This window comes from Acomys minous (assembly GCF_964271855.1).
Source record: "Acomys minous genome assembly, chromosome: 20".
Classification (NCBI taxonomy): Eukaryota; Metazoa; Chordata; class Mammalia; order Rodentia; family Muridae; genus Acomys; species Acomys minous.
Genome location: NC_140502.1, coordinates 12,750,368 through 12,768,664, shown reverse-complemented (window position 1 = coordinate 12,768,664; position 18,297 = coordinate 12,750,368). Strand labels below are relative to the sequence as shown.

Genomic DNA, 18,297 nt, shown 5'->3' with positions numbered 1-18,297 from the left:
GAAGAGCAGCCAGTGCTCTTAACCTCTGAGCCATCTCTCCAGCCCCTTATTTTATTTTTTGATCCTTTGCTTCTTCATGTTCTGAAGGCTGGTTTTGTTTTGGTTTGGTTTGGTTTGGTTTTTTTACTTCCTCTGGTCAGGTAATACCCCTGCCTGCCTCGGCCTCCTAAGTGCTTGGACTGTGTGTGTGGGCACCATTGTGCTCAAGAGGAAGCTGGTCTTGATAGTAATACCATTAGCCGAAAAGTAAGGGTGACTACGTCTGATGACTGAGCATCCAGCTGGACATGTCAGTGTCATTAGCAGACCTGAGGGGAAGTGGAGGAGCTGGAGGGAGCCTAGGAGAATGTGGCTGATCTGGTAGGTGGCCAAGGCTTCCATAGGAAGCGTGGGACTCAACTCAGATAAAATAAATAAACTAAATAGAAAACTTGGAATAACTTGGGTGATGTACACAAACACAGTTGGTACTATGAGTGTCTGTTTACACACACACACACACACACACACACACACACCTCAACAGCATTTAATACAGATTCTTGAGGTATCTGAAGGATGAAGAATTTCTTCTTTTTTTTTTTTTTCTTTCTTTTTTAAAAATGGCTTTTTGCCTAAAGCAACAAGTGGTAAGCCTTGATTCCTGGGAAATTGTCCATTTCCCTTTGCATGTGGCGGGTCTCACCGCCCCTGTTATAGCCACAGAGAGCAGAAGAGGTTGGAGCACCCCAGTCTTATCCCAGCACAATTACTCGTGTACTAAGGCAAGAGACCCTATTACAGCTGCTTCCTTGCTCTTGAACAGAGCCAGGGTGTCCTACCGCAATGGCTTTCGTGCTCGTGGACAGAAGCAGAGACCCGTTCCCTGCTATAGAAGGGGTGCAGAATGCCTGCCAACCAAAAGAAAGTGTGTGTGTGTGTGTGTGTGTGTGTAGGGGGAGGAGAGCACCCTGAACCCAAGATGATTCCAATCACAGAGATAACAGTACTCAGCTCTCAATGTCCCTGTTCATGCCCTTGAAGAGTCTGGAAAGCTTATCAATGAACTCTGCTCTGCTCTGAACCCCCTTCCCCCATCTTTAACCTTTTAGCCGCAGAGAGAGACAAAGGGTCTAGCTGGAGTGACTTCAGTCAAGCATGTCTCCTAGGGTTCCTCTACAAAGCCAAGAGACTGCCGGTCACCCAAATGGAAGGGCCTGCTAACGTTTTCCCATCTCTGTGTGCTGCCTCTTAACCCATCCCTCTTTTCCAACAGCTCACTCCACAAGCCCCCTCAACCTCCACTCCCCACACTGCAGGGCATCTGCATTAAGCAGAATGTACCTACAGAAAACTTTATAAATGGAGGCAGAATCCATCACTACCCAACTTCTAGGGCTTTCAAGTGTCAGAAGAGGCAGCTGCCGCTCTCTCTCTCTCTCTCTCAATGTCTTGCTGGCTCACTCTGTCCCTTGCTCCAGTGTCAGCCACCGTCACCACTTGGGAAACTGCAGATTGCTTTTCCGCACACATGGCGTTTCGATGCCACCTCACCAGTCACGGGCTTCCTCTGACAGGACTCTACCAACTGTCTAGCTACAGAAGCCTTCCCCTCCAGACACTCCGATCCTCCCTGGTGACTCTGTGCCCTTGAGCTCTCAATCGGTCCGAATGAAACTCTTCACCCATGCCGGGCGGTGGTGGCGCACGCCTTTAATCCCAGCACTCAGGAGGCAGAGGCAGGTGGATCCCTGTGAGTTCGAGGACAGCCTGGTCTACAAAGGGAGTCCAGGACAGCCACGGCTACACAGAGAGACCCTGTCTCGAAAAACCGAGAGAGGAGGGGGAGGGGCGAGGAAGGACGGATGGATGTGTGCATGCATACACTAGGGATCCTAAGAAAAAAGCAGATCATCGAGTGACTTGTCTCTCCGTCATGACAGGGCTGTGTGACCTTTGAGGACGTGGCTGTCTACTTCTCCCGGGCAGAGTGGGAGTTCCTGGATGATGCTCAGAGGCTGCTGTATCTCGATGTGATGCTGGAGAACTTTGCACTCATAACCTCCCTGGGTAAGGCCCTGGTACCCACCCTTGTGTGTCTCTTTTGCCCAGAGCCAGCTCTGCCCTTTCCACAGCTAAACTGTAGGTCCCGTCGGCTTCCCTACCTTCGCAGCAGCTGTGCCTTCTGAGATGCGAGCCCTCCTGTCAGCAGCCACCAGATGCCTCCACTCTTGGCCATCGTGGACTGTTGCTCCCCTGGCCTGAGCTGGGTGCACTGCCCTAAACAGGCCCAACACATGCCACCCTAGAGCATACATGAAAACGTCTAGGAGGCAGAAGTCTTGAAGTCAAGGTCCTGGGTCTGTCTTAGTTAACAAAATACCCTAACGAAAGGGTTTATTTAGACTCAGTAGTTCCAAGTTATAGTCCATTGTTATGGAGAAGTCACGGCAGCAGGAGTTTGCAGTGGGGGGGGGGGAACAAAAACAAAACAAAACAAAAAAAACTGATCACATTACATCCACAGTCAAAAGCAGACAGCAGTGACTCAGATGCATGCCATTTGCTCAGCTCACCTTGTCACTTGCAGTCACTCCACTACCCCAAGCCCAAGGGATGGTGCCACCCACGGTGGGCAGGTCTTCCACATGAATTAGTGTAGTCAAGACATTTCCCCCCATAGATGTGCCAGGAAGCCCTTCTCCCGAGCCACTCAGCATTGTGTCAAGTGATCAGTTAACAACAGCCACAGCTTCTGAACTGAAATGTTGCCCCTTCCTTAGGCGGATGACCTTGTTCATATCCGTAACTCCTTTTCCTCCAAGTTCTTTCCCCCATCTAGCTAATTGAGTCTGATAGCTGCCTCTTTCGGGAGTTTTACAGATCCTAGTGGCCGCTGCTTATGTAGACTGTGTGTTGTTGTACAAGATCCTCTGTCTATGCCTCTGTAAAATACTGATCGTTTTTTTTTTTTTTTACCGCTCCTCTGCTTGTCTTTAAGACTTAACGTTGTCCATTTTCTATGTAGTTGAACAACTGGGGGGGTGTGAGGGAGTCCTGATTTCTGTTTTTGTTTATAAAAATCCTCTCAGTCTTTTTTTTTTTTTTAAGATTTATTTATTTAGGTATGCAATGTTTTTGCCTACATTACATGTACACTTGCATGCCAGAAAAGGGTACCAGATCTCACTATAGATGGTTGTGAGCCACCATGTGGTTGCTGGGAATTGAACTCAGGACCTTTGGAAGAGCAGCCAGCGCTCTTAACCTCTTGAGCCATCTCTCCAGCCCCGAGTCCTGATTTCTTTCACGAGGCGGACGTGCACAAGGTCTCGGCAGTCACTTGCTCCTCGTGAGTAACAGCTCATACATGGTTTCTTGGCCTTTCATAGTGTTTTTGTGTTTTCTTTCTTTCTTTCTTTTTTTTTTTTTTAGAGTGGCGTGTGAAGGAACGAGGCCAGATCAAGCTAGTGTATGAGTTGCTTGATTAGTCCTAGACCAGGAAAAGCCAATATAAATAGAGCTTTGATCTAGAGCTAGACCTGTGGAGGTGTGTGTGTGTGTGTGTGTGTGTGTGTGTGTGTGGTGTGGTGTGGTGTGTGTATGTGGTATGTGTATATATGTGTGTGTGTGTTCATACTATTGTGTGATATATGTATTTTTTTTCACAGTAATGTTTTTCCTATGAACTTTTCATTTCACTCTTCCCCTTTTCTATGTATCTTTTTTTATTAAGCTTGAACTTTTAACTTTCTGAACATTTGGTTTCTTTCGTGTCCATTTTGTGCACATCAGATGATCGTAGGAGATAGGAAGGCCTGGGGTCTTCACCTTTTGGGTTGATGTTTGCTTGGTGAGTTCCTCATGATGGGCTGGAGAGATGGCTCAGAGGTTGAGAACGCTGCCTGTTCTTCCAAAGGTCCTGAGTTCAGTTCCCAGCAACCACATGGTGGCTCACAACCATCCATAATGAGATCTGGTGCTCCCTTCTGGTGTGCAAGTGTACATGCAGGCAGAGCACTGTATACTTAATAAATAAATAAATCTTTTTTTAAAAGGGGGGTGGTGCTAAAGAGATGGCTCAGAGGTTTAGAGCACTGTTGGCTCTTCCAGAGGTCCTGAGTTCAATTCCCAACAACCACATAGTGGCTCATAACCATCTATAATGTGATCGATGCCCTCTTCTGGCCTGCATGTATACACGCAGGCAGAACACTGTATACATAATAATAAATAAATAAATCTTTTTTTTTTTTAAAGAGCCAGGTGGTGGTAGCACACACCTTTAATCCCAGCACTTGGGAGGCAGAGGCAGGCGGATCACTGTTAGTTCAAGGCCAGCCTGGTCTACAATGGGAGTCCAGGACAGCCAAGGCTACACAAAGAAACCCTGTCTCAAAAAAAAAACAAAAAAACAAAAAAAAACCCAAAAAATTAATTAATTATTTAGTTTATTAATTAATTTTAAAAAGCAAAGCATAGAGCATAGTCCCTGTTGTAAGCTCTCTTTCTAAGATGTTTTGCTCTCTTGAACTCTGTATCTGGAAGAACAGTGGTAACTTTAGTTGTATTTTCTGAATTATTTGTTTTGTGATGACAACAGGCATATCAGGTAGGAGCCTTATGACCCGCTTTACCATCATCTATGATGGTAGAGAATGCGTTATAAAGTCAATGGGGAATGCCACTGAGACTCAGTATCTGACCTTCAGCACTCCTCGTCCTGTGGCATCCTCAGTCGTTTTAAATTATCCTGAGAGACACCTCGCTCGATTTCTTCTGGAGCTTTCTTTTCCCATCTCAGCTAGCCACGAGCCCTGGGGATTTCTGCAGCTACAGCAGTAAGCCATCCTCCTCTTACCTTACCAAATGGTCCCAGGACCAAACAGGTCCAGAGACATGCAAGTTTCCTGCAGCCTTTTGGCCCAAGATACGTTAAGAATACATAACACATCTGGCTGTGGGGGTGGGGGGCGCATGCCTTTAATCCCAGCACTCGGGGAGGCAGAGGCAGGGGGAATCAAAGCCAGCCTGGTCTACAAAGCAAATCTAGAATAGCCAAGGCTACACAAGAAACCCTATAAAAAAAAAAGAAAGAAAGAAAGAAAGAAACCCTATCCAAAACCTGATAATAATAATAATAATAATAATAATAATAATAATAATAATAATAATAATAATGTCATACTCTATGACCTGTTATAGTTTTAAGGTGAACAGTGCAGACACAGATGCCTACGAAAGACAGGCATGCTGGAATTCAAAAGGGCAGGCAGGCAGCACTGTGGATCAGTTCTCCAGGCAGTAAATGCAGAGTAATCCAAGAAACGGCCTCTGCTCTACCACAGGAGTAGCGCTGCGTGCTGTTGCAGTTTTATTAATGCCAACTGTGGGGTTTCGTTTCTAGAGGTGACTGTGCGGCAGCGTGGAGAGACGCATGCCCTTGAAACCACGGAGAGGTGAATGCTGCTGGAAAAGGGGATTGATTTCCAAAACCTCTGGGAGACGGAAGCATGCTGCCTCCTTCAGGGAGGCATGAGGAAAGAGCAGGCGCCAGGGGTGCAGATGCAAGAGAGAGACCTAATTAGAGTCAGGGTCACGTGCACATGCATGCAGGTGCCTGTGCAGGTCAGAAGAGAAAATTGCATCTTTTGGAGCTAGAGTTATAGATGGTTTTAAGTTATCCAGTATGGATGATGAGAACCAAACGGGTCTTCTGGAAGAGGAGGGCTCACTCTTTTTTTTTTTTTTTTTTTTTTTTTAGGCAAAGTTTCTCTGTGTAGCCTTGGCTATCCTAGACTCTGTTGTAGACCAGGCTATCCTCGAACTCACAGCGATCTGCCTGCCTTTGCCTCCCGAGTGTTGGGATTAAAGGCGTGCACCACTATGACCAGGCTCATTTTTTTTTAAGTTTAAAATAATACAAAAATAATTTTTTAAGGAAAAAAAAAAAAAGGAGGGGACTAAGGATGTAGACAATGGTGAAATGTTTCTACTTAACACCTAGCTGCTGCCTATACAGGAAAGACTGTCTATTTGCCCCCCATGATCTTTATTCTTAACCTTCTATAGAAACATTTAAACGTTATTTCTTTTTTTCCCACCGGCCACAGGAATGAAATTCACCTGTAGATAATTGGCTACAAACAGACAGCTGGACACAAGCTAGCCTTTCAGACCGAAATCTGCTGGAAGAGGTGGATTTGCTTTGGGAGGTTAAATTGGCTTCTGTCATCGTCCCCTCTCCGGTTGACACAACTTACATCTTGGCAATAGAAGCAGCTAAAAGCTGGAGCAAATACTTCTCTCGTGTGTCCTACACGTCGTGAGACGATCTAAATATAAAGCTAAGCATATCACGTACCCTACACATCGTAAGATGATATAAATATAAAGCTAAGCAGACAGCAAAATTTACATATTTTTTTTGTATGCTTAAGCCGCTCGTGGTACGTTCAAGAAGGAGAATATAAAGTTTATTGTGTAATTGGTAATTCCAAGCTCAGTCAGTGTGTCCTTCACTGGGTTCTCTGTCCTTTCAGTTGGTTGGCCTGAGGCAGAGGCCGAAGAAACAGCCTGCGGGCAGGGCATTTCACCAGCTGAAGGACCACAGCTCAGGACTCCGAAGGAGGGTGTGCCCACGCAGATGCCTCATCCGTCTGACACCTGTATCATAGTCCTGAAAGACATCTTGCATCTGAGTGAGCTCCCTGGCCAGAAACCATTTTTGACTGAGGTGTGTACAAACCTCCTGGACCAGAAGCATCGCAGAGCCAAGAACTGGTTAAAGAGAGACGTGGACGCCCTTGTGAAGAGCTGTATGTTCCATGCGCCGGGGAATCCTTTCCTCTGTGGAGAGAACTTCCCAGCTATATGGAATCTTCTTCAACCCAAGGCTGTTCCCAGGGGTAAGAAACCAAACAAAACGAGGCATGGAAAGGCTTTTCACCGTGAGAAAAATAATTCCAAGTCGGATAAGTATAAGAACTCTCCGAGCCGCCAACGCAGGCTTCTAGAGTATCCAAGAGTTTGCAGTGAAAGGGAGGGGCTTGAATCTGGCGCTTGTGACCGAGGCTTAAACAAGGACTCGCTTGTGCCATCCCCGCCAGACCAGACTGAAAACAGACCATATGAGTGTCAGGACTGTGGGAAAATGTTCGGCCAAAAAGCCACACTTAGGATCCACCAGAGACGTCACACTGGAGAAAAACCGTACAAGTGTGGCGAATGCGGCAAATCCTTTTGTCAAAGCTCCAACCTCAGTGAACACTGCCGGGTTCACAGCGGAGAGAGGCCCTATGAGTGTGGGGAGTGTGGGAAGGCCTTCGGGTGCCACTCGAGTCTTCTTCGGCACCAGAGAACGCACACCGGGGAATGGCCGTATGAGTGTGGCGACTGTGGAAGACTGTTTAGACAGATCGTCAGCCTGACCACGCACCAGAGGACTCACACTGCCGAGAGGCCTTACGAGTGTGGCCAGTGTGAAAAGTCTTTCAGTCACAGAGCCACTCTGACCGTACATCAGAGAGTTCACACTGGGGAAAAGCCCTACAGCTGTGGGGAATGTGGGAAATCCTTCAGCCAAAGCGCCAACCTCATTAAGCACTCCAAAATTCACACTGGGGAAAAGCCTTACGAGTGTGGCGAATGTGGTCTGTCCTTCCGTCAGAGAGCCACCCTCATGAAGCACCAGAGGACCCACACTTCAGAAAGGCCTTATGAATGCAGGGAATGTGGTAAATTCTTCAAACAATACTTCTACCTCATCAAACACCGTAGCATCCACACCACGACAGATTTTTACGAGTGCGAACAATGTGGGAAGTCTTATACCCAAAAAGCCACCCTCATCAGACACCAGAGAGTCCACACGGGAGAAAGCCCCTATAAATGTGAGGAATGTGGGAAAGCCTTTGAGTACAAATCCAGACTTGACCGGCATCAGAGGACTCACACCGGCGAAAGGCCTTTTCAGTGTGCCAAGTGTGGGAAGTTCTTCAGGGAAAGCTACAATCTTGCCGAGCACCAGAAAATTCACACCAAAGCCAAGCCCTACAGCTGCGGTGAATGTGGCAAGTGTTTCAGCCGGAGAGCTGACTTGGTTAAACACCAGAGAGTCCACACGGGCGAAAGGCCTTACACGTGTGGCGAATGTGGCAAAACCTTCAGCCGCACCACCAACCTTGTCCAGCACAGAAGAATCCACACGGGGGAGCGGCCGTATGAGTGTGACCAGTGTGGGAAATCTTTTAACCAGGTGTCTACCCTCACTCGGCATCAGTTACTTCACACTGGGGAGAGGCCTTACAGATGTAGCAAATGAGGGGAAAAGGCTGAACGGCCCTCTGGCATCTTCTAACACCAGAAGTGTCAGAGAATGGAGAAGCCACAAAAAAATAAAGTTTAAATTTAAATCTAAAAAAGGCTGGATATGTAGGAAGTCCTCGGACACGATGTAGACCATCACAGCTCCTGGAAGCCTACCCCTTGAAAACACCCTTAGACCTCCCAAGAATGTCACATTGATTGTCTCACACAAGTACTGGGAGCAGTGAAGTGCTGTTTGAGTTCTGGGCGTGTGTAACTTGCCCTAGATCTCCCCTGCATGTTTTGGATCTTCTGTCTCCACTGCCAGAATTAAAACACCCACCATAATGTCTCACAGAAACTGTCTCTGCTCTAACACCTTGCACTGAGTGCGGATTTCTCCCAAAATACCCGTACTGCCCCCCTACCCCCTTCCCTAATGAGAGCCTCAACTGCACGTGCCTTGCGAACGACCTTAATCCCTGTTTCTCACAGAATGTGTCTGGGTCTCTGTTTTGCCAAAAAAGAACCTGGTCTGAGTCTAGCTGTAGGCTTCAGAAAGGAGCATCTTCTTCCTTCTTTGTCTCACAGGATTCGTGATGCTGTTTACACATTTCCAGGTCGCTGGCCGGGCACCCCCTGCCATTTTGTGCTATAATAAAGGCCTTAGGGTTCTGTTTTGTCTTGTTCTGTCCTGTGTGCTTTTACCCAAGAGTTTCTGTTCACAGCCTTCGGCGGGTAGAATCCCAGCGTAGGCCCTGTTTGCATAGAGATTGGACCAGCTTTTTGAGGCCTCTGTTGATGTGCCTCAGTGTGACGTTTAGTGGAACAAAGCAGAGTATTCCATCCTGGCTGTGCCTGCTTTCTGTTTGCTGCTGGGAGGAAGGTGTTTCGTTTTTTTGTTTAGACCACAGACTACCCTGAAGGTGAGGTCAGTTGTTGGAACCGTGACACTCAGTGCTCTTATAGTAGCTTAAATTTATCCCAACCTTGTCACGTGGTCTGACATGATGCCCAGGATTGCTGAAGGGGACCTTCTGCTGAGTTTCATAGGACCAAGTCCATAATTCCAAGTGTCATTTGTCACTTGTAAAATAGCGAATGCATTAATACGGGCTTTGATAAGAGGTGGGGCTTTATATGAGAGCAAAGCCAGCTGGAGGCTACTCTAGAGACCGCGGATGTTCCAGGCTGGAAAATAATTTGCCCACATATTGTGCCCTGACATTTTAACTGAGTCTGAATTCAGGCTGTGATGTAATCATCTCTGGCTACTTATCATCAGACTTACCATGAGAAACATCAGCAAAAAAAAAAAAAAAAAGCAGAGCAGGACGATTCAAAAGCATGCAGTTTTGCCAGGAACAGAATGTGTTGGAGAAAAGCAACCACAGTTGCTCCTGGGAATGACACCATTTAAAAGGAGCCAGGTGCTTTGTACTAAGGCACAGGAAAAAAACAAAAAAACAAAAAAACCTTGAAGGCTCCCAGGTGTTAAACTACAAACTAAGTGAAAGACTTTCTTTTTTAAAGGGTGCTGCTGAGATTTTGTACGTTAGGAAGCCTTTCCTGTTTCGGCTCTCCCAACCCCACCCCCACCCCTCACCCCCCACCCTCGTGCAGGCCAGTGCAGCTGTGGACCAAGGAAGTGGTTGTGTTTCTGCCTGAGCCGGCAGGATTAGCATCATTGGCATGGTGCTCCTTTCACAGGCTGGCCAAGTGGAGGCTTTCACCAGTTCCAGAGGATAGCCTGAGGTGCTAAGTAGTGTGTGTGTCTGTGTGTGTGTGTGTCTGTGTGTGGCATGGTCAGTTTTCACAAAAGCCTCTGCCAGGGAGGTTCATGAGAGGTTAAGGCAGAGTTGCATGTCGTACACCAGGAACGCGGGATGTCTGCTGAGGAGAACTGCCAGCACCAAGTAGAACCAGCCCAACAGGCTATCCAGGCCTTAGGGGTAGGCATACTTAAGCTTGTGGGATCTCAGGTGATAGCATCTGTGATCCTGCAGACGAGGTCCTACAGAATTAACTGTTTTCCATTCAGATTTGTGTTTATTTTGTTTGTTTGTTTATTTATTTATTTATTGCCCTCCTTTATTCCTATTCCTTCCTTCTAAGTTCCAATTCTTCCCTATTGAGATAGGAATGTTTAGTCCGTGCCGCTGTATTTTCGACTTACATGATGCTCTTGGTTCAGCTAAGACTTTTAGCCTTTGACCCCCTATTTACATCTAGCCAATGGACAGCACATTCTCCACAGTTTTGTAGAGAGCGAAGGACTGACTCAGACATGAACTCTGGTGCGCCCTATTTGACCACTTCCCCCTCGGCGGGGAGGCCTGGTGGCAGTCGGAGGAAAAGTAAACAGGCTACCAGGATGAGACCTGATAGGCTGTGATCTTACAGTGTCACAGACCGATGGGAGGGAAATAGCATGAAAGAGGGAGAGAGGGAGGGATGGGGGAATGGGAAGATACAAGTGAGGGGATAACAACTGAGATGGGATCTGAATAAATTATTTAAATAAAAAAATTTTTTTAAGTTTACCTTTCTTCGCAGAAGGAACTTTGAGCTTCTAAACGTCGTTGGAAGTGTAAAGACTGAAGAGTCTTGAAGTTGGACTGAATGCATTTTACGTCATAAGATGGCTACGATGAGCCTTTGAGAGCCAGGAATGGGATTTTATGGTTGAAATCTGAAATGCTTCTGATGTTTTAAAAAAAAAAAAATTAGCTTCTCGGGCTGGAGAGATGGCTCAGCCGTTAAAGGCTAGTCTCACAACCAAAAATATAAGAATTCGGTTCCCAGCACCCACAGCTGTCTCTGCAGCCACAAAAAAAAAAAAAGAAAGAAAAGAAAAAAAAGAAAAAAATTAGCTTCCCAGATAGTAGTGCTATTTTGGCAGATGGTGGACTGTTTGGGAACTGAGGCACAGGTGACAGGAGCTGGTCACTAGAAGCAGGGCCCTAGCTCAGCAGTTGTCATCCTGTGAGTCATGGCCTCCTTTGGGAGTCAACATACCAGATATTTACATTGCCATTCAGAACAGTAGGGAAATTATTGCCATGAGGTAGCATCAGAAATAATGTTATGGCTGTGGGTCAGCACAGCGTGAGGAACTGCATTGAAGGGTCTCAGCATTGGGAGCATTGAGATTGGGCTTGAGTTGGCTGGGGGGTTAAGAACACTGTCGCTTCTTTCCAAGGTCCTGAGTTCAATTCCCAGCAACCACGCAGTGGCTCACAACCATCTACAATGTGATCTGGTGCCCTTGTGTGGTGTGTAGGCACACATTCAGGCAGAATACTGTATAAATAAATAAATAAATATTAAAAAAAAAAAAAGAAAGAAAGAAAGGAAGGAAGGAAGGTTGAGATCCCTTGTTCTTGCTGTTGCTGCCCAGGTGCTTAGAACTAGGTTGTGGACAGACAGCTTCTGCCACGTTCTCCTGTTGCCTCGAACTAAGCTGCCCCACACCCCACCCGCATCCTCCCCAAACTGACATACTGAAATCCTTTGAAAATGAACCAATGTAAATCATTGTGAAATTAATATGGTGATGTATAGCAGGTGTGCATTTGTGAATGCATTTTGGGGGGGGATTTTTTTTTTTTTTTTGGTGAGTGCATTTGCACTGAACTGATTCTATAAAACCATAAATCCATAAAATCCAATAATGTTTCTATCCAGATTTTTTTTCTTCCCTTGTATAAAGTTTTGTATCTAGTGACTTGCTTTCTTTCATAATGGTTTTATCTGAAGCCAGGTGATGGTGGGGCACATCTTTGATCCCAGCACTTAAGAGGCAGAGGCAGGCGGATCCCTGTGAGCTTGAGACCAGCCAGGGCTACAAAGTGAGTTCTAAGACAGACAACGCTACACAGAGAAATCCTGTCTCAGGAGAGGAGGAAAAAAAGAATTTTACTTGAAGGAAATCATAAAGTGGCCATCTTCTAATTATTTTCATATTGAGTGATTGGTTTTAGGTTCATTATTGTTTCTTTCATGAACACATCATTATTTTCATTGTTCAGCAGAATTCCGTTCTGCGGTAGAGTCGCCGTTTGTTCATCTGTCCGTGGTCAAGTGGCTTGCTGCCAATTGAAGACGGCCAACAAAGCTACAAAGGACATAGGGTGTACAGTTCTTTTTTGGAAAAATGTATTTTTTCTTACACTAGTGATTTCAGTTAAGGTACCTTTCGCTTTTGCAAAACTTCAAGATGGGTTGTGATTCACATTAACAAACATTCTGAGAATGAGCTGGCAATCTGGCTACAACGTCTGTTTTTGTTGTTGGTGGTGGTGGTGGTGGTTGGTTGGTTGTGTTTGTTTTGTTTTTCGAGACAGGGTTTCTCTGTGTAGCCCTGGCTGTCCTAGACTCGCTTTGTAGACCAGGCTGGCCTCGAACTCACAGAGATCCACCTGCCTCTGCCTCCCGAGTGCTGGAATTAAACGCGTGCGCCAGCACGCCCATCTGGCTACAACATCTGTAACCCCGCCCCCTGCCCCCCGTCCCCCGCCCCCCGCCCCCTCCCCCATCCCCAGGGTTGATTTTGGTTAATGTGGCTGGCTAAGCAAGTGTTTCTCTTCCTCCCTCCCTGCTCGGTGTGTGTGCCTCCTGAAGCGGTGATCGAGAGTATATGAGTAGCTGCTCTCTTCCTGCTAGAGCCTCCGAACAAGTGCTCGAGGAAATTTTAAGAGGGTGAAGAGATGTGGCGGCAGTTAAGAGCTTGTGCTGCTCTTCCAATGCACCCAAGTTCAGTCCCCAGCACCTATGTCAGATTGGTAATGGCTGGGCTTGGCTCCAGGGGATCTGACACCCTCTTCTGGCCTCCGTGGGCACATACAGAGACAGAGAAATAAAAATAAAGAGGCATGGGAGAGAGAGAGAGAGAGAGAGAGAGAGAGAGAGAGAGAGAGAGAGAGAGAGAGAGAGAGAGAGAGAGAGACAGAGAGAGAGAGAGAGAGAGACAGAGAGAGAGAGAGAGAGAGTTAGTTTAGCCCCACACAAGACTTTGATGCTATTCCTCCCAATGCTCCAGAAACACTACTGAAGAGGAAGCAGAAAGATGGACGCGAGGATGAGGGAGGGCTTCAAAATGCCATCTCATGAGCAATACACAGTTATATCATATTAATCGCAAACTGAACAACTACAGATGGCTCTAAATCCAGCTTTCTACCTCTAGAGACCCAGTCCTCATCCAGCTCTCCTTTGCCGTTTACTTTTGTTCACAGGACGGGAATCCTAGGAGAAGCCAAATACTCCAGATTTCTGTTCAGATTACTGTTTGGTTTGGTTGGTCTCATTGTTGCCATGAGTCAAATGGTTTTAGGTCATTTTTTTATTCGTTTATTTATTTATTTACTACTCTGTGTTTTCTGGGGCAGTTGTCGCAGCCCAAGCAAGTCTGAAAGGGCGGGGTCAACCTTGGCTCAGGAGTCTAAGGACCGGGGTCTTTCTTATCCCGCAGGACCCTAACTCTATCCGAGAAGTTGTTTGTCGCGACCCTGAGCTTCTCTGTTATTGCACTATTAGTCTAAAAGTTTCTAGCAGCTTCCGGAACCCTAGTTTGTCGACGTGAACCTGCCACTGGAGCCAACGGAGGATGCTGCGGAGCTAAGGAAACTACATTACCCACAATTCTTTGAGCCGAGTGGCAAAAGGCTGGACCAATGATACTTGAGAAAGGCCTTTTCTGTGCTTAGACCGCAAATTGTGGGCAAGACTTCCTACATCCCTGCCAAGCGGTCCTTGTAGCTGTTTGGGGGGCGTTATTTTCTGGCTATCGGTGATAAAAGAGTATGGCGTGGGGACCAAGGTGAGAAGAGAGGACAGACAGGGGTTGCAAGTCTACGTCGCTGCCACCGGCCACTGTGGAGAACGATGCTAAAGCGTTTGCAGAGTGCGATGGCTGCTGCCGCAGTAGCACAACCTGCCCAAGTAAGTGTCCCGTTCTCCTTGGCCTCACCACAGTCCCAGATCCCCAAGAGAGGCTGTTTTACGATGTTCCTACTGAAGAAATCCCTGTGTCCAGAACAGTACCGAACTTGTGAGTGGAATCCTTACTACTGAGATGGTTGATGTGATGGGTGAAAGTGGAAGCTGCAAAAAACTATTTGTTGACAGGTGTGTGTGTCTTGTTTGGAAGTTTGAGCTGGACCATTTACGCCTTACAACGGGAAGATGAGGAATTTTACGTGTGTCCTCACGGATCTGGGACCTAGTGAGGCTCAGAATGGGAAACTATGGTTTGAAAATACTCGGGGTGAAGCCGGGCGTAGTGGCGCACGCCTTTAATCCCAGCACTCGGGAGGCAGAGGCATGTGGATCGCTGTGAGTTCTAGGCCAACCTGGTCTACAAAGCCAGTCCAGGACAGCCAAGGCTGCACAGAGAAACCCTGTCTCGAGAAACAAGAAAGAAAGAAAGAAAGAAAGAAAGAAAGAAAGAAAGAAAGAAAGAGAAAAGAAAATACTCGGGATGGCCAGAAGGGGTTAACCCTGAGGCCAAGAGAGGTTGAATCTCCTAAGAATCAGCTTTGAGCATTAGGTTCTAGGGATAATTCAGACCTAATAAGGCTGTGTGGCTCCAGGATTGGGCAGAGATTGCAGGGAGGCCTGAGATGGTGAAACCCCTACCATGATTCTTAGTAAACTTTTCACAGTTTTTCAGACCACAAAAGCGCTCGTTCACGGGTAAGTAGAGAATATTCCATGGGCTTTACTGGTGTCTTCGGCTTGTCTCTGGCACTGTGAGCTAAGGGTGATGATTTTACCACAGTTCCACTACATAGGCCTGGGAACCCTCAGGAACTCCCAAGCCAGGAGTGGAAACCCACGCAGGGGCTTTATATAGAAAGGTCTCCCTTGAGACCCATAGCGACCATTGGGATGAGAGAAGAAGGCTACCCCAGGCATGGGTCCCAAAATATGGAGCTGGAATGTGAGGCTCAGCTTGCTTAGAGAGCACAGGTTCCTTTTCTTTCCACGGAGAAACTAGGACAGCAGGGCAGGAGACGTCAGACCTCGGATGTTACAGGGCTGTTGTGCAGGTGATGGGAGCAGAGATGACTTGGTGAGATTTTTTTACCAGGTTCCCCACGTCTGCCACAAGAACAGACTGTGGGGATAAAAGGAGGTCACAAGTGTGTGTGTGCACATGTGTGCATGCACACGCACATACTCACAGAGAGACAGAGACAGGGAGAGAACAGAGAAGCACCCACTGCCATAGTCCAGGCAATGGTTGTCATGGCTGCATCTATGTAGCTACCAGAAGTTAAGAGGATGTGGAGAGGTTCTGGATTGATTTTTCACTTAGGGAACCTGGATTTTTCTCTTTTGGAGGAGTGAAAGAAGAGTAAAATAACTCAAGTGATTCTAAAGTTTTACATTTTTATCAGATGGAAGCTTAACTGGCTGCATTTTAAAATTAACTGTAGAATATATATTTGTGTGTATCCTAATATATATAGTATAACACACACACACACACTTAGGATATCTGAAGTTTTATTTTGCCCATCTTAAGAACGAGGTGTATATTCAGGAGAATGTACCACAGTAACTCCAGCCTTTGTGAGGCAGAGGAAGGCAATCAGGAGTTCAATATAAGTGTGAGCTATATTTTCATTTTTTTAAAAAAATATTTTAAACTTTTTTATCTATTATTATTGTATATGTGTGCAAACAATCATACCATAGCATGTGTATAAAGGTCAGAGGAACACTCTGTGGAATTATCTCCTTCCATCTTTCCTTGCGTTCCAGAGAGCAAACTTGAGTCCTTAGACCTGAGCAGCAAATTAACCATCTCATTAGCCACGGGCTATATTTTCAAAAGGAACAGTAAATGAGTGTATTCAGAGAGCAGCTGTGGACAATGTCCACTTGAAAGATGACCCTGCAGGTCGGGAGCACTTGGAAAGATTAAGGTTGAAGACTCCTAAAAAGGCTGGTGCTTGCCCTGGAATATAGCGGGACTTAACTGGAAACAGAATCAGCCTTATGTTGTCTGGCTCATGTACAGCTGCTGGAGCCAAGTGTTTCTTCACCCAAGCACTTGGACTACAGGGACGTGCTGCTACACCTGGGAAAGTCCTGATGTTGACATCCAAGAAAATAAGAGTAGGGGCCAAGACTAGGTGTCATGACTTGAGCATCTGGGTAGAGTTGGTGGGCATCACCATGATGAGAAAATGAAGGAAAGGAATTGAATAGGAATTTAGTTGAGCAGACAGGAATCAAGGCTTCCATAGAAAGAGTGGATATAGCCATATAGAAAAGACTCGAGTCAGGATGACAATGTGGCCAGTATGAGTGCGTGTTCACCAGGATTTGGGCTCACCAGCTTTTAAAAGTGTCTGAGGGGCTGGAGAGATGGCTCAGAGGTTAAGAGCACTGACTGCTCTTCCAGAGGTCCTGAGTTCAATTCCCAGCAACCACATGGTGGCTCACAGCCGTCTATAATGTAATCTGATGCCCTTTTCTGGCATGCAGGGTACATGCAGATAGAGCACTGTATACATAATAATAAATAAAATCTTTTTTTAAGTGTCTGGGGGGCTGGAGAGATGGCTCAGAGGTTAAGAGTACTGACTGCTCTTCCAGAGGTCCTGAGTTCAATTCCTAGCAACCACATGGGGTGGCTCACAACCACCTAATACTGGGATCTGATGCCCTCTTCTGGCATGCAGATGTCAATGCAAATATAGCCCTTATACATAAAATAAATCCTTTTTTTTTAAATAAAAATAAAAAAATAAAAGTGTCTGAGGAACTGGGTGTAGTGTTGCACGCCTTTAATCCCAGCACGCGGGGAGGCAGAGGCAAGTGGATCACTGTGAGTTCGAGGCCAGCCTGGTCTACAAAGTGAGTCCAGGACAGCCAAGTCTACACAGAGAAACCCTGTCTCAAAAAAAAAAGGAAGGAAAGAAAGAAAGAAAGAAGTGTCTGAGGAGTTTCAGCCAGACGGGTGGGTTAGCTCAGAGTCATTAGTGCTTGTCTACGTGGTCTGGAGTGTAGAGCATCATCCGGGATTAAGCATTCAGTTGTTAGAGACAGGAAAGCTGTGATTGGGGAGGCGACGTCAAGATAACTGAAGCTGAAGAAAACCATGGGAGTCTGATTTCTCAGATGGTTGTTGGCAGCTGTCCTACTTGGCTTTCACCGTCATCTTGGCAGAGCCTAGAGTAACTTGAGAAGGGAGTTTCAGTTGGGGACGCTATCCAGATCAGATTGGCCCACTGGGGATGCACTTAATTGATCATTTATGAGGCACAGAGCCCATCCCAGTGTGGGCAGCACCATTCCCTAGGCAGGTGGTCCTAGGCTGTATAAGAGTGCTAGCCATGGATGAGACTATACGTGAGCAGTGAGCAGCCGTCCTCTGTAGTTTCTTTTCCAGGCTCTTGCTTGATTTCCTACCCTGACTTTTCTCAAGGATAAAACCGTGATGCGGAAATACATGCCGACAAACCCTTTATTCTCCCAAGTTTTTCTGGTCAAAGTGTTTTATCACAGCACCAGACAGGACTTACAACAGTAGTTGAAGCCAAAGTAAGGGACAGAAGAAGGAGGCAGTAAAAGCCAAGTTGGGGACTACCTCTCACACTAGGAAGAATTGGAAGTCTGAGTTAGTTTGAAAAGCTCTGAACACCTTGCACTAATAATACGGGGAGACCAAGAAGATGCTTGTGCTGCTCGAAGGAGTTGGAAGTGGATGTACACTTGAGACCATGTGAGAGAGAAATACACGATCCAAGGAGAAATGTGTACAGAGAGAGAGAGAGGAAGGGAGAGAGGGAGGGAGGGAGGGAGGGAGGGGGAGAGAGAGAGAGAGAGAGAGAGAGAGAGAGAGAGAGAGAGAGATTCAAATCTGTGGGTGCTGGCATTCAAAATGTCTCAGTGAATAGTCAGCTCGCATGTGGGTGTGTATGAAAGACACAGACTAAGGTGTCCCTGGATAACTGTCATGAGTTGCACCCTGTGTTTGCCGAGCTCTGAACTGCG

At 46.5% G+C, this 18,297-nt stretch overlaps 1 protein-coding gene across 1 annotated transcript in view; it reads left to right on the top strand.

Moving 5' to 3' along the window:
- LOC311590938 (uncharacterized protein) overlaps positions 1-18,297 on the top strand; it is a 28,441-nt gene that overhangs the window by 1,554 nt on the left and 8,590 nt on the right. Inside the window, exons 3-5 of the mRNA XM_084770230.1 lie at positions 1,923-2,049; positions 6,522-8,299; positions 14,047-14,229. Of these exons, the coding sequence (XP_084626356.1) occupies positions 1,923-2,049; positions 6,522-8,299; positions 14,047-14,229 (2,088 nt within the window). The remainder of the gene's footprint in view (positions 1-1,922; positions 2,050-6,521; positions 8,300-14,046; positions 14,230-18,297) is intronic.